At 33.7% G+C, this 17113-nt stretch overlaps 1 protein-coding gene across 1 annotated transcript; it reads right to left on the minus strand.

The window, feature by feature from the left end:
- Window positions 1-8064: 8064 nt before the first annotated feature.
- Window positions 8065-16898, minus strand: LOC25495837 (protein RRP6-like 2). The gene is made up of 15 exons (XM_013596088.3): window positions 16100-16898; window positions 14786-14941; window positions 13968-14126; window positions 13800-13883; window positions 13459-13538; window positions 13307-13357; window positions 11773-11881; window positions 11400-11482; window positions 11161-11206; window positions 10548-10635; window positions 10277-10446; window positions 9486-9545; window positions 9252-9389; window positions 9061-9162; window positions 8065-8917 (listed from the first exon to the last, which is right to left on the minus strand). Exons 1-15 carry the CDS (start codon window positions 16787-16789, stop codon window positions 8285-8287), a joined length of 2649 nt encoding a protein of 882 aa, XP_013451542.1. The 5' UTR covers window positions 16790-16898; the 3' UTR covers window positions 8065-8284.
- Between the last annotated feature and the right edge of the window lie 215 nt (window positions 16899-17113).

Genomic DNA, 17113 nt, shown 5'->3' on the forward strand with positions numbered 1-17113 from the left:
TTACAGGGACGAAAATCAAAATTAGCCCAAATTACAGGGACGGTTTGCATATTTAAACCTAAATTAAATCCGTATGTATTAGGAAACAATTTCACTTGTGTGATATATTACATAGATGTGTTATTTGAACATACATTTATAGGACAATTTTGAACACAATTAAAGCAAAGAGAAAAAGTAAAAACATTTTGTGATAAAATTATCACAAAAATTGTCAAAAAATATTGTTCAAATATCATTTCTCTATATTATATACTAAGAAGTCCACGTCAATGACCAGTTGGAAGAGATCTAACACGTCATCACATGGTTGGCACGTGGGGAGCAGGTGCATCCATAAGACAACACCAGCTTGTCACGTTTATCGTACCAAACCTCTGCAGTCAATCACTAACGTAGGATGGAGGAGAACTCCAACTTGCTAGTTTAATTATTTTGACACATTTTCTTCAATTGTATATATGCTTGTCCCTCAAGGATTCATAACTATTGAGACCAATTAAATTTGCAAAATTTTGACATCACTTTATGGACAAATAAGCCAAAAAAAAAAAAAGGTATGACAAGTTGAATTTGGTGCTTCTGCAATTAATGTAGGTACACCAAAAAAAAAAAATTGGAGTATTCATTACAACAGTTCTAAATTCCAATACATGAAGTTAGTCCTTGATCAACTACAATATTTCATTGGGTTGGAAATTGCACATGTACACTCCAAACACCTTATATGATAAGAAACATTGGTTGCATCTTGTTGCTTAATTATGTCACTAACTAGTGTAACGCCCCGTGCCAAGCACGGGATACATTTTATTTAAATTTTTTTAATATGATTTAAATTTTAACAGATTTTTTAAATATTATTGTTTTTGTTTCTTTTCATCCATAATTTTGGCATTATGTGGTATTTTATCTTCGTATTTAAAATTGAACGATAAATACTCATTTATTGAGATCAAAAAGTTAAATTTTATAGATGACTATTTTTGTGAGAGTGATAAAATAATCAACAAAAGTACAATTAAATCCAAAAGATAAAAACACTATAAATAATTAATATATTTCTAAAAAATTAACTAATTAGTAAGAGTTTGTATTAGCTTTGGTTTGTCAGTCATTCAATATATCAAATGGATATGATTACCTATGTTTTAATTTTTCACTCTTAATAAAATATTAATTTTTTACTTAATCACAATGATCTCTATGATCGCAATTATAAATAAAAAAAACCTAAATTCAAAATTTTAGTTACATCTATTATTTTTATTGGTTTCATAAATAATATTCATTAACATTATTTTTTTAATTTATCAAAATAAGCACATTTTTGAATAAAATTTACCTCATAAATATATGTATATTTTGTATTTCATTAAAAAAAAAAATGAATTTTTATGTTAAATTTTGAATATAAAAAAGCATTAACAAATCATGTTTCGTTTTATATTTGTGAACAAAAAATAAGTTTAAAACACAAAAACAATATTTTTAAAATAATAGGTTATCGCTAATTATTCACACTTAGGGAAACTTAATTTTTGTATTTACTTTAGAATTTGTGTAAAGTTTAAGACATAAGTAAATTGTAAATTGAAAATATGGAAACTGGTTTTTTTTATTGAATTGTCAATACATGCAACAAAAACGATTTGTTCAATTGAAAATTGAAATTCCCAAGACAATAAAAGAGGTGCCGCATCACCATACAAAATAACATTATACCAAAAGGTGTACAAACTTTACCAAAATAGACCTGTAATAAAATAAAATAAAAAACCTTATTAACATTCTTCAACTCCTCAATAGTGGTCCTAGGAGTAAGTAAGAGAAACTCCTCATTTACAGGTATGCGAGATGAATTTGGTAACTGGATCAATCCCGATGCAGGAGAATTTGTATTTGCACTAAGAAAGCTATAATAAAAAGTATCAATCAATAATATTATAACTTAAGAAAAAAAAATGTTATATTAAAAAATATATATATACCTTTTCCTTATTTCCTTTGTTTCACCCATTTCAGGATTGAATGTGATTCTAGTGTAAGAAAATGCATTTCGCAATGCTGGTTTTCCTATCATTAAGATTCAAAAGTATATGAATCAAGTATATATATTCGTATAAACAAACAATCACAATTGCTAGTCATAAATTATTACCTTGAAACAATTTAACTTTTGTCAACATAATGGCTACAACAGCATTTTGAGATTCACCGGAAGATAGGAAAGAGTTCAGCTCTTCAACATACTCTCCAAAAAGAGTACATTTAAAACGGTACGTACCTATTTGAAATTGTCAAAGATTATACAAATATTAATAAAAATACTATAATACAGGTCTTGAAAAATTACAATTACAAAAAAAATAAATTAAACCTACCCATTTGAATCCAATTCAATGACATTCATTTTAATTTTTACACCATCTCTTTCGTACTCTCTTTCAACTCCAACTCCAATCATGACTCCTATTACATCTGCATATATAACACACATTAAAATATCGATGAAATTACTATTTATTATTAAAAGAATATAACGTACAATTGAATCATATTAAACAAAACATTTTATTAATTCAATATATAAATTATTGTGTTATTTTTGTAAGCAAAAATAATATTTAAAAAAATCTACATGAAGAAAATTATAGTCACGTACCAACTAAGTAGTTGTTGTCGTAAGATTCATTGAAAACATGAGGTGCAGGTGTAAACGAATACACGTTTGTTGGGACCAAAACAGTTTTAGATAGTTTGACTTTTGTGTTGATTGTGAAATCCAGTTTGTATTCGTTGCATGATGGTCGATACGAACCACTGTTGCTAGCAACATTAAATGAGGAAATTGTGAACACCATTCCCTCTTGGAGTTGTTCCTTGAACTTGTAGATCAATGTTCTTCGTATAGACGCACCAATTCGATCACCCTAGATAAAAAAGTTGAGAACACTATACTTTAAACAAAAAATACTAAAAAAAAACAAAAAAGAAAAACGATATGAAAAAGGTACCTTTCGATTCATTAGAACCAACTCCATGAAAAATGGTAGTTTTTTATTTTTGTAGTCTTGACCAAACCAAGCACGAACAACCCTCACAACCAATGTCCACAATTGTTTTCTTGGCGAAACATTAGAGATGAAGCTGTGTTTCGTTGACATTTTCCTTTGCAATAGAAAAATTACAGAAATAGTTTAGAATATAGATACCAGAGCACCAAAGAACAGAAAACGAATAACTACATTTTGTGATTGTTGTTTACTCATACCCAAAATCTCTACTATTTATATAGAAAAATAGTACCATAACGGTTAATATAAATTAATTATCAATTTGACCGTTTTAAAATTAATATTATCAACGTCTTTAATATTATAAAACGTGCATTAAACTGTTAAATTATATTTCATGTAACGTAAAAAAAATTAACTTCATAACATTTGAAATTTAATTTAATATTTAATAATATCTTATAAATAATTATGTAATATAGTTTTGTAACAAACAAAAATTAATTATATAACCTTAAAAACTAATTAATACAATTAATTTTTTAATTGGTAGGTTAATGCCTTAGTGTAACGTCCCAAAATTCAAAATAGAATTTATTCAGTTTATTTATTATAATTTTGTAACCAACCAAATTTTGAATGTTACATATAAATGTTAATTGAATACTAATTAGATTAGTAATTATTTGATTTGTAACGTTCAAATTTTTATTGTAAAATATAAATTTTAATCGAAACAGTAATTATATTAATCATTATCTGATTGTAACCAACTATTTACTTTATGTACAATTTAATGTTAAATAAAAAACGGTTTTTAATAATAATTAAAATTATTAAGCTTGTATTAAAAATTAGGAGGAATTTTGGGAACATATGCCAAGTAGGCTTTTGATGAGGTGGACATCCTTAGAGGAAAGGAATTTGAAATAGGCTATTTCTAAGAACTCTAAATTGTTAGTATAAAGATGCTATAAATTAGTTATAACTCCACATAACATGAACTGAAAAAACAAAACATACACAACATGAACTGAAGTTGACATGCAGTTGCAGTTGATTATATAGCACAACATGTGCATATTAACATTAAGAACAAGGTGATAACAAACTTTCAACGTAGATTTTCGAGAGCCACAAATCATTGATCTTTTTAATATCTGGCAGACACTCCAAAGTACCATTTATGGAATCATAAACAAACCATTTCAATTCGAACCGAGTAAAACAGTTTAGCAGCACTTGACGATCCTTAGAAATATAAAGTACATCATTAAGATAGTTATAAGAAGGCTTAATTGCATTTTTGGACCTCTATCTTTTCAAAAGTTGCGGTTATGGACCCCTAACTAATTTAAATACAAAACAGCCCCCTATCTTTTGATTCTTTGGCAGTTTTGGACCCCCAGTCCATTGTTGACTCGGTCAACGCTGACGTGGCACCATAAGTGAGGTGCCACGTGTCAATTTTTTAAATTATTTTTTGCCTTGGGGGTCCAAAACTGCCAAAGAATCAAAACATAGGGGGCTGTTTTGTATTTAAATTAGTTAGGGGTCCATAACCGCAACTTTTGAAAAGATAGGGGTCCAAAAGTGCAATTAAACCTTATAAGAATCCAAGTGAGGAACAGTGGCGAATTTAGTCCAAAAATCTCTATTTCCATATTCCTTCATAAGCCAAATATCTTGTCCACGAAGGAGGCACAAGCAATCCCTCAAAACCCCCAAGGTTGACGAATTAACCATTTCTATCCCTTCTCCACAATCAGGTTGCAAAATCTCTTGATAGGACTCTGTCCCTAAGTCAAGAGAAACAATGGGCCACACAGTCACCGAATCATCGAGACATACCAACCAATTAAGTTTGCCACTTACAAATTTTCCCAATGATCGAACAGGAGGAAAGTCATCTATCAATCTCCAAGAATTGGTACCCAAGGTATGAACCTCCACTTGAGTTTTGTAATCAGGACTACTATTAGATTTTGGGAAAGCTACTAGAAATAGTTTTTTTATTTTAAGACTAAAACTTTTTTTTGTAACAAAATGAATTTTTAAAAAACCAAAACAAACACTATAAAAATAAAAATAAAAAAAGTGATTTTTTTTGGTTAAAAAACGGCTCCCGATACAGTATATTATACGAGTAAAAAAAAAATATTATCCCCGTGAACTTAGCTCAGTTGGTAGGGATATTGCATATTATATGCAGGAGCCGAGGTTCGAACCCCGATACTCCGCTTCTCCACAATTAAATTGTGTGAGCTCTAGCCACTAGGCTACTTGACAAAAAAAAATTATTAAAATAAATGTATGCAATTTAGTTCGATTTGATGATGTTTTGAAAAATCTATCTAAAATTTGATGTAAACATTTTTCACAAAAGAACATTCAAGCACATATATTAATATTCGATTTTATATCCAAATTTTTGATCGATTATCAAGTTTTAATTTTGATCAGTTTAAATTTGAATACCTCTATTAAAAATTTAGAATCACTTTCTACAATGAAATAGAAATAAAAACCCTCCGGTTTATCAAAACAAAATGATGTCGCAGCTACGTGGATGGCCGCAATATATATTTAACTTACCAAATCAAACCAATAAACAATATGAGTTGATATAAGAGAATAAATGAAAATAATAATTTCAAAAATTTTTTTTTTTTTGGTATAATTTCAAAAATACTTTTTACTCAAGCATTTGAAGGATTAGACCAATCTTTAGGCACTGTTAAGAGTCTCACATCGGATAGGACATAGCCTGACAATGTGTTTATAAGTGGGGGCAATCATCACCTCACAAGTCGGTTTTGTGGGGTTGTGTTAGGCCCAACCACCATTTCTAAGATGGTATCAGAGCCTCCTCCAAGATTTGTTGGGCCACCTGCTATCAGGTTTCCATTATCGGGCCACCCACCATTTATGTCCAAACCAAGTCCAATAGTGCTGGTCGTGAGGGGGTGTGTTAAGAGTCCCACATCGGATAGGACATGGCTTAACAATGTGTTTATAAGTGGGGGCAATCCTCACCTCACAAGCCGGTTTTGTGGGGTTGTGTTAGACCCAACCACGATTTCTAAGAGGCACCAAGGAGGGAGAGAAATCTATATACAAGCTTGGGAAGGGACGAGAGCGAAAGACAAGAGACCTAGACCAAGTGAAGTGTATTAAGGATGAAGATGGTAGAGTTTTGGTTCAAGAAATAGATATTAAGGATAGATGGAAGAAGTATTTCCACAACTTATTTAATGAAGGATATGAGATCATACCAGACTCTAACTGGTTAGACATCAGAGAGGAAGACCGGAACAATAACTATTATCGTCGGATTCAGGAGCACGAAGTGAAAGAAGCGTTGAAAGGGAGTAATGGTAAGGCAGTTGGATCGGACAACATACCTATCGAAGTGTGGAAAAGTCTTGGCGATAGAGGAATTGTGTGGCTCACAAAACTTTTCAACGAGATTATGAGAACGAAGAAAATGTCCGACGAGTGGAGAAGAAGCACCTTAATTCCAATCTATAAGAACAAGGGGGATATACAACATTGCGCGAATTATAGGGGAATTAAGTCATACCATGAAGTTATGGGAAAGACTAAGAAAAGAGACTCACGTTACGGATAACCAACTTGACTTTATGCCTGGGAAGTCGACTATGGAAACGATCTACTTACTTCGACGCGCGATGGAGCGATATCGGACGGATAAAAAAGACTTACACTTAGTTTTCATTGATTTGGAGAAGGCGTATGATAGAGTACCTAGAGAGATTTTGTGGAAAGCCCTGTAGAAGAAAGGGGTGAGGATTGCCTAAATTAGAGCTTTCCAGGATATGTATGAGGGAGCTTCGACTAGTGTGAGGACGCAGGATGAGGATACCGTAGATTTTCCCATAACAATATGACTGCACCAAGGGTCAACCTTAAGTCCTTATCTTTTTACTTTAGTTTTGGATGTACTGACGAAACACATCCAAGAGTTAGCACCGAGTTGTATGCTTTTTCCCAAATGATGTAGTCTTGCTTGGTGAGTCGAGGGAGAAGTTAAATGGGAGGCTAGAGACCTGGAGGCAAGCCTTAGAAGAGTATGGTTCCCGCCTGAGTAGAAGCAAGATGGAGTATATGGAATGTAACTTCAGCAAAAGGAGAAGTGGGTATACCTTGGAGATGAAAGTTGGAGATCATATCATACCCCAAGTTACACGGTTTAAATATCTTGGGTCCATGGTACAAAATGATGGAGAAATAGAAGCAGGTGTAAATCATCGTATTCAAGCTGGGTGGTTGAAATGGAGAAGAGCATCAGGTGTTTTGTGCGATAAGAAAGTACCACTTAAGCTGAAAGGAAAGTTCTATCGAACAGCAGTCAGACCGGCAATGTTGTATGGTACGAAGTGTTAGGTGGTTAAGAGTCAACACGAGAGTAAAGTAAGTGTAGCGGAGATGAGGATGTTGCACTGGATGAGTGGTAAGACTAGACATGATAGGATTAGGAATGACACCATTAGAGAGAGAGTGGAGGTAGCACCTATTGTAGAAAAGTTGGTAGAAAATAGGCTTAGATGGTTTGTAGAGAGAAGACCCATAGAAGCCGTTGTTAGAAGAGTAGATCAAATGGAGAAGAGTCAGGTTAAAAGAGGTACGGGAAGGGCTAAGTAAACCATTAGATAAACCGTTAGGAAGGATTTAGAGGTTAATGAGTTGGATCCAAATATGGTTTTTGATAGAACACTATGGCATCATTTGATCCATGTAGCCGACCCCACTTAGTGGGATAAGGCTTGGTTGTTGTTGTATTCAAAATTGGGATAAAAGCATTATTACTTTTGGTAAAGGAACGGTAAATGTAGGTATTAGTCAATGTGTTCCAACTGAAAAATGTTCTGCATATACAACAGACACTTATTCCAACAGCATTACGTCTGCATAAAACAATATTTTAATTTTAAAATCATGGTATCAAAATATATTATCACAATAATTGTTGAAATCATCTCTCAGAAAAAATTTGTTGAAATCAAGTTCCTTGAATAATCATAAATCAACATAACAGGTAATAAAATAAAGCAACTCATGTGAATCAAAATTAGTCTGTCCATTTAAATATAAGCTACAATGAACCTTAAATTTGGATTTTCTAAACTGCTACATTACAAAATGGCATACAGATTTGTTTGCTTCAGCATTTTTTCATTTTTCATATAAGCAACTATACTAGAATGAAGATTATGCTCAGTGCAACATTCAGCTTTTCAATTGTCTCAGCGGAATGTTGCACTGCGATTCCCGGAAGCAGGAAATGCTGCACGTCTTCTACCTTGTTGAAATTGTTTAGGCAAATCACTTGGCTGTCCGTCTCCTATCGTTGAACGCTTCTTCTTGCCACTTGCGTCCTCTTTCTCGGCACGACCATCGCAATTCTGGGATGATGGATTCTTCTTTTTTTCTCCAAACTTCACATGGTTCATTGCTGCTTCATAATCATATGGCGTCAACTGCAATAAGCCACTAGCTTGTTCAGTTTTCTTTGGCTTTCTGATTCTGTTATTTTGTTTGTTTGACTGAAAACACTTTTTAAAGTTTGCAGACAGTTCCGAGAGAGACTTAGGCTCATCCTCGTCCGAAGTTGAAGCACTTGGATTTTTCTCCGTCTGCTCCGTCGGATTCTCTAGGTTATTATTCTGCTCTACATCCTCCTCAACACCTGTATCGGTGTCCAGCATTATAATCTCATCTAGAGCAGAGGTGGAAGCTGGATCAGTAACAGGTTTTTGTTGGTCTGCTACACTAGGAGTTTCTACTACAGGTTTTGATGTCTCACTGCCACCCGAAAATGAATGGAAAGGAAGAGTGACTGAAGATCTAATTTGCTCTAGCTTGATCTCTTCCTTGCCCTAAGAAAATCCAGAAAATTGCAGTGTAAAAATAGATACAATGGCTAAAAGCAAATGACTGCTGATACAGAAAAGTAAGTTACAGGTTTACATCTGTTAAATAAAAAAATCCTTTCAAGTGTTTCGGAAGAAAACAAGCGCACCTTTTTATCAAGACCGAGCTTCCTCTTTGAAGCTGAGTTCCCCAACAGTGCCCCAAAAGCACCGCCAGGCTTTTTAAGAACCTGGACAGTTGCTCCATTTCCCTTTATCAACAAAATAGCAAATTGGAGTGATGCTTCTCACTATGAGGCTAAACTTTGAAATAACATTGAAACAAGTAAAATTTTGCAACCTTCAATGTAGAGAGTGCGCCAACATTTGCATCCCTAGTCTGCTCTGGAATAGTGAGACTTTCCCTTGGGAGCTCAGATGTGACATTATTGGGCTTCAATTTTATTTGTACATCGGTATCTTGATGCTGAAAAGATTCCTGTTTTAGGGTCAAAAGAAAAAATGAGACTTCTCAGAGATATTAAATGACGGAGGCAATTTCAATTCCAAAATTTGATTTGATTACAATTCCAACCTTTGGGTTCTGCGTTTGGGGTGCGGGATCTTCAGTCGTAACAGGTACTGCGTCTGATCCCTGTATAGTGATTGTCATATAACTTAATTAACAAACAAAGATAAGAAATAAAAACCAATGAAGTTAAAACATCAACCCACAAAGCTATTTGAGCACTCAGCAGTTGAGCATTAGTTCCAACAAAACCAATCATAAAAAATTCAAAATGGTAGCACAATTAGTTAATTAGAAATCTCAAGCATGTGTGTAATCATCACTTTTAGCCCTAACTTTTGGGATGAGGTTATTCATAACAGACCTGTGCATACAAATGACAAGTGGAGCCTTTTATGATACCCTAGTTCATATACAGAAGTATACAAGACATGTTGATAAACTAAATTGTCTCATTATGATTGCATCATACATCTGTTAGCTGTAATGTAACAAGTCCATTTCTGGAGGCTCTTTTGGTATTCATTCAGATACTAACTCAGATGCCCAGCTATGTTTGACATTTTAAGTTCCATTATAGGACCAATCGTCCAACCAGAAATCTCATAGAAATAACACACGTAACAGTATAAAAGCAAATGTTATCCTACAGTTAAACTTTTTCTACGAAATTGCATACTAATTGAATAATTAATCGTCGAACTTACGTTAATAACATGTGAATTTCTTCATGATAATCAATTTATAATCATACCAAGATTACTGATGCTGGACTATAAATATATGGAAGTGAAGCCTAATACAGCAATTGACTGCCCAATCACTCCAGAATGACTATTGTTGAAAATACTACTTACTGTGGTGGCATTTCCTTCTTTCAACTGTTGAGCAGCTGCTTCAAAAGCAGCAGCATTCTGAATTGAATGTCTGATGACGGTAACAACAGAATCCAGATTGTGTTCAAGATATGGATGCTTTGTCTTCACCAATCGCCGTAACTTGTTTGTAGTGACAGGCATCTGCTTAGCTTTTTAAACAAGTAGAACAGAGTAAGTTGACATGTACCATCAGCCAAACTGAAAGGTTTAAAAAATTGATGACACAGAAGTTTGCACAAGTTTCAATTACCGATTTCAAGAACAGTTTTATTTGGCAATACATATCCAGTGCTCTCATCCTCTGCACGAGCAACAATGTCGCGCCACTCACACAGCCCCTGCAACCCAATTGAATAGAGTAAGCGAGCTATGATAGAAGCTTTGGGTTGACATTTGTTATAAACCCTGACAATGTATCTTATATATTTCGGTGTTGGATGCTTTTTCTGATAGTTTTTGAACAAAGTGAAAATAACTTATAACACAAAAATCTGATGGCAGATAGGACTAGTATATTTGGAAGTTACTAGACGAGATTAATTTGCAAAATTTCAAGAGGTAGAAGATTGGGAATCAGTGACCACAAATGTCCGAAATTGAGATTCATGAAGAAATTATGGATTCCTAGATATCTAATTTGATTTTTAAACTAAATACAGAATCCAAGACTATTATCACAGAGTTGACCAAAATACTTTAAATTTCAATGTACCAACATTTTTATCTCACAGGTTCTGTCCATTAAACAATTTATCTCACAGGATTGTTTAGTGGGAACTACTTTCCATAGGCACCATAAAAATGGTGTTACAAGCCTTTGTTTCCTATGGTGCTAATAAATAAGATATTAAACAGCAACTCACCGAAACAATGGCAAGCTGTTGAGCATTAAAACCAGCCCCTTGCAATCTGCACAAAAACAGTTTTTGAGTTTTGCTTAACATTTCTTGGCAGAAATTATATGCAAAGTGGGAACTAAACGCACCTTTACATAGAAGAGACAAAAATAAAAGTAATCAGAAAAATACATAAAGCTTGGAAAATTCACTAATTATATCGAGTGCTAAATTAGTAAAGAATGTCAATTGAAAAGGAGACGAACCCATATATATGAAGGTATGAGTTTTCTGTCAGAAGTTCTTTCTCATACAGCTGCATGCAGACATCATAACTGCGCTTGTAGACCTGTTGGTGACAGAAAATTACAGTCAATGAGAGAGAAAATAAAAGGTCATTAAGCCAGCCATTCAGTCAGGCCATATTGAAAAATAATGTGTACAACAAGCAAAGAGTCTTAAGGGAATAATGGAGAATCCTATGTTTGTGAAAAGGATCAGTAGACATTATATAGAAAGAAACAAACAGTAACAAATTTGAACCAGTTGGGGGTAAATTTATGTACTCAATGAAAGAAATTCAAGGTTAATGCTCAACCAAATCATTTATGATGGGACACGGGGGTAGTAAATAGTTACCTCTACCAGAGGAGTATCAGAACTTTCAGGTGCCTTTGGCAAGGAACATAAGTTAATCCTCATTGTATCATATATATACAGCAGATAATGTGTATCTTCTCTGGCATATCTAGTAAAAAAAACATCATTTCATATATCAATAGATTGTTTAATTGTAGCAACTAGTCACGCATGACAGAATACCAGTAACTATTTTGTTTTGGTTGGGGGGGAGGGGAGAATGGAATCAAAAAACGGCAAGATTATTCGTAACAAAATAAATCAGCAATGCTAGTGACAATTTCAATTTGCTTATCATAGAGCAGGTTGAAATCCGCAAATAATCCTTTGGAATGAGTTATATGTCAAATAAAAACAGTGGAGTGGAGGGAGAAGATTGCATGGAGTAAGATTAAGGTGGGAAAAACTAAAGATAGAAGAGATGGAGAACAGGTGAGCCAAAAATCTGAAACAAATATGTATTGATCTTAATTCCAAAAATAAGTGTGCGTGAGGAACAAAGAAAACAACTAAGTACTACATTTCATGTGAAGGAACCAAGCAACAACCTAGTGCATCATTCTCAAATTATTAACAGCTGTGTAGACTATTTTCATTCTAATTGGTGAGACTATGAGATTTCAAAAATCGCAATGAAATCCAATGGGGAGGAGGGACAGGGTTCTAATGATCTGTTAACCATATTGAACACAATTTTTCTGCAATCTTCCAGTTAGTTGGGCCGCTACCACAGCTCCGTATAAACAGAACACCGCCTTTTTGTTGTGCCGGTCACATTAAACTACTTCCATTGTGGCTAGTGGATACAACGCTATATTCCCATAGAACCGCTATACTATCGCATCTTATTAATTACTACATACAAACACAATACACATCCATAATTGTATGATTCCTTAGTCATATCCCCTTCTTTGAATTCAATGAACAATCATAATGCTTTCATTATCAGGATGCAGTTTGCAGGTTTAAGCGACATATGTATGCATAATATATAAAGTGGGTACTAGGATACCAAATAACCATGCCCAGAAACAAAGAACTAGACAAAGATATAATTTCAGCCACACTACCTAACTTTCCCCATGAATCCTGTCTGACATCTCTAATTAGCTCATGTAAACTCAGGTTGGAGTAACTATCTCATCGGAACACCGTGAGTGTTAAAGATGCTAACTACAGAACATATATTTTCATTGTGAATTATAAAATTTATCCCTATAGATCAAGAAAATGTGATAGTAATTCAATTATATACCAAATTTTTTAGTTCTAGGTAAAGAGCAGGTAAACCCCACCTGATTACAAGGGAAATGGAAAACAATCTAACCTAGGACTGGCAGATTCTATAGATTTCTAGATTAATGAGAAGTTCCACAAAGCCGAATTATACATCATTTAAACATATCTAGTGTGTACTTTTTCCAAATCAAGTCACATTAAAAATTCGGCAATGCTAAAAGAATAAAAGAAAAGGATAGAAAAAATGTAATTACGGGAAGATCAAAGTTGTAAGCACAAAACAAAATTGTACCTTAACATCTCATCAGGAATCGGGCGTAGTCTCCAATCAGCATTCTGGTATCTGGAAGAAATTTATTTTTTAAACCTTCACGAATGTAGGTAAAGAAAATAATTTATGCAGAGGCTAATTTGAAAAGTTAAACTTAAATAAAGACAACATACTCTTTGTTTGCTGTAATCTCACAAAAATGGTTCAGAAGATGCTCTAAACTATTTCTCTCCAATTTTAACACCTTTGAAGCCTAAACAAAGCAATTAAAACAGGTTAGTCTTGCATGATAGTAAATCCAAGTCAGAACTTCAAAAGCTGGTTCCCCATGATTTTCATGATGCGGAACAAACCAGTACATTTAGAATACATATAAAGCTAAACACTGAAATCCTACATGAATAAGCAGCATTAACCGATCAAAGAAACTTTTTTGCACAAATAATAATCATATCATATGATTGTTTCCATGGCAAATAATGTCAATATTGAAGAGTCAGTTTTATAAACAAACCTGGCCAGTGTCAAACATATTACAAACATAAATGCCAAAGTCTCGTTGAAGCCACACAATATCTTTATCCGCACCATGCATAACCTGTTTAATTTAAAAATAAATACAGTTAACAGAATAAGGAAAGTATGTTGCATTGAAAGAAAAAAACAATCTTGTATCACTAACCTTCCTCTTGGAAGGGTCCTTGAAGACTTCCCTTAAATGGGGCCCAATATGAATGCGGAGTTTCAAAGTGTCGACAACAAAATCTTCAGTCCTTGTTGATATTTGCATCAAGCAAGTCAAACCTTGGAAAGACCGATATTGATTATGCTCCAAATCAACCTATATATTTCAAGAAAAGACCAAATAAAAAGTTCAGAAGAATGCAACAAAAGATGGAGAAGGGAAGTTGTTACAGGAAAGGTACAATATCAGTTCCACGATCAATAATAACAGCAGACAGCAGCTCAAAGGAAAATAAAAATTTGAACTATATCCTCCAGAGTACAAAAACAAAATTAACATGATATACTAAATTGTATCCTCGCAATTAGAAGAAGAACTACACAACCAACACAAGAGTAAAACATTGGGAAAAGGCACTGTGATAGTAGACTTATATCGGTAACAGCTGTACTTAAGATTAACGCTCAAGAATAACTCCATCTATATTGAGTCATTCTTGAGCCTTAATCTCAAGAGTAAAACATTGGGAAAAGGTCCTGTGACAGTATACTTATATCGGTAAAAGCTGTGATACACACACACACACAATGTATGTATCACACATTTCAATAAGCTTGAAAGGAAAAAGCTTAAGGGCCCTTTACGGTGCTTGCTTTAATAAAAAAAAAAAAAGGTGATTTTCAAATTAGTAAGGAAATTTCAATAACTTATCATGTAGCAATGTATTTACACATATCAAATGAAGAATCTAGTTGTATAAATTGCCATGAACAAAATTCCTGAGTAAAACCTCACAAACAGTAATCATATTTTACCGCAAATTCATTAACAGAACGCAGCTTAGCAGCCATCTCCTTCAAATCTTTGACTTCTTCTACAAGCTTGAAAGGGGTGCTTTCTAATGACGGGGGCTTTTGTGGCACAATATTTTCAGGATCTTTATCAACAAAATCCAAAACAGATAGCTTTTCCTGGAATAGTAAATTAGTAAGTGATTAATACAACCAAATAGAAAAGCTAACAAAATAAAAAGCACCCAATTTACTAATGTAATACAAGGTCAGACAATCAAAAATTATTTCTATCTAATGCCAAAAAAGCAGGACTGTAGATTTCTAAGATAAAATTAGATGATACAACCGATAATAGTTTTTACCAACATTTAAATGACAAAAAAATAATTACCATGCAAAAGGATTTAGTCTATCATATTCATGCATCAAGAGATTTTCAACCAGGCTAATCAAATCTACAACCATAAGATCATGCACAAATCAGAAAAATGAAAGGGTATCAACATTACGAGGAAAATGTCATTCCACCTAAGTCACTTACAAGTCTGAAATCCCAGCATAAAGATACAGCTTGCATGATCACTCTAAACTACGGGATGCTAAAAAACTAAATGCTACTAGCCTACCAGCATTATCTCCTCGTAATTTCAAGGCCATGCTAATATTTATATTACAGTTGATAGCATGCAAAGATGAACTTGAGTTTAACTAGTGCCATTTTTCAAATGTTAAGACAGACTGTTTAAAAACCATCATGGTGATTCACAATCAATTCCTATAAAATGAGAGTTTAGCCAATCAGCTAAATTAAATGCCAAGCAAATAAGCTCTAATACCATTCAAGAGTTTAAACATCACAATCAAAGAAAGAAAACAAATGTTAACTTGGTATAAACTCCGTATAATATGTTCTATAACCTATATTCAAAATTTATGAAGTTAAGTTAAGCTCAAAGCAGGACATCATAAAGCTATTCTTATAAGCTCTTTCAAATACTTATTTATACATTTATATATCGCAAGCTAGGTCAATAAACTCTCCCTAACATTTACATATCATAAGTTAGATCAATAAACTCATCCAAACACTCAAAAGTCCAAATATTCAAACATAACATAATAAAAAAAAAACAAAGAACAATCCAATATCTAGTTCAATTCCACATAATAGTATTCTATCATACACAGTTTCAAGGAAACTTTTCCATTCAAATTTTTCATAAATTTAACGTGATAGTATTTATAAAAGCTATAAATCAACAAGCTATTCTAAACAATCCAAAATCTAAATATTCAAACATAACATAAAAATCATTTTTTTCATAAATTTCTCACCAATGGATGAACAAACTTCTGCCCATCATCACTCCTCTGCAACCAAACATGCTCAAAAGGCACATTAGCATTATTAACAATTATACTAAACTCATCCTGCGGCCTTCGAATAGTCGGTATATGAAACGGAATCTTCGCCTTCCCGCCCACCGTCCTCTTATCTTTCATCGCCACCTTCACACCCTCCGCCACCGAAATCTCCGAATCCTCCACCCCAACCACCTTCCCTCTCCCCCCTTTCTTCTTCTTCCCATAAACAATCTCAAACCCATCATCCACCATCATTGCCTCACTCCCATTCATTCTTCCATTTCCATTCCCATTCTTGGCATCTTCTTCTTGAATCCTTCGATATTCGCGAAACTCATCGTTCGCGACATCGAATCTTTCCAAAACATCATCATTCACATTGACAAGCCAATCATAACCATCATCAAGATCACCAGGAAAAGGCGAATTTGAAGCTACACCGATTGCTTCAAGCATGGATTGCGATTCACGCGAGATTTCATCAATTGGGAGTTTGAATTCGTTGAAATTGCGGTAAAAGAAGAAATCTCTCTCCGATGGGATACAACGTGAAGAAGCGGCGAGCGAAGCTACTGATGATGAGAGTGGACCGGAGGTTAGGGTTTGGAGTGCGGCGGTTGCGGTGGCGGTAGGCGGTGGTTGATCGTGATCGACGTTCATGGCGCCGATTAGGGATTTCGATTCAATTAGGGATTTTTGGGATTAGGGTTTTAGAATTTTGATTTTTTTTTATAGTGTTGGTACTAAGTGTTTTTTTTTTTTCTTTATTTGAAATTAGTGAGGGTGTGAAGTGGGACTATATTATTAGTTTAATGTGGTGATTTTTTTTTTTTTTTTAAGGGTAATGTGGTGTTATTAGTTAGTTACTTACTATTCATCGTCCAAAATTACATAACGTTTTAGTCGTATTATGCAAATTAAAAAATGTAATTAATATAGAAAAGTTATAAGTGATTTAACAAAATTATCCTTTGTTAATGGTAT

Source organism: Medicago truncatula, chromosome 6, assembly GCF_003473485.1.
Source record: "Medicago truncatula cultivar Jemalong A17 chromosome 6, MtrunA17r5.0-ANR, whole genome shotgun sequence".
Classification (NCBI taxonomy): Eukaryota; Viridiplantae; Streptophyta; class Magnoliopsida; order Fabales; family Fabaceae; genus Medicago; species Medicago truncatula.

Bases quoted from the DNA above. Each gene is read 5' to 3' on its own strand.
- LOC25495837 (XM_013596088.3), bottom strand. From the start codon at position 16,789: ATGAACGTCGATCACGATCAACCACCGCCTACCGCCACCGCAACCGCC. The intron at 14,127-14,785 runs GTAAAATATGAT...TGAAATATATAG, and splicing joins GTTCTGTTAATGAATTTGCG to GTTGATTTGGAGCATAATCA. The intron at 13,358-13,458 runs GTATGTTGTCTT...AATTTCTTCCAG, and splicing joins GAGATTACAGCAAACAAAGA to ATACCAGAATGCTGATTGGA.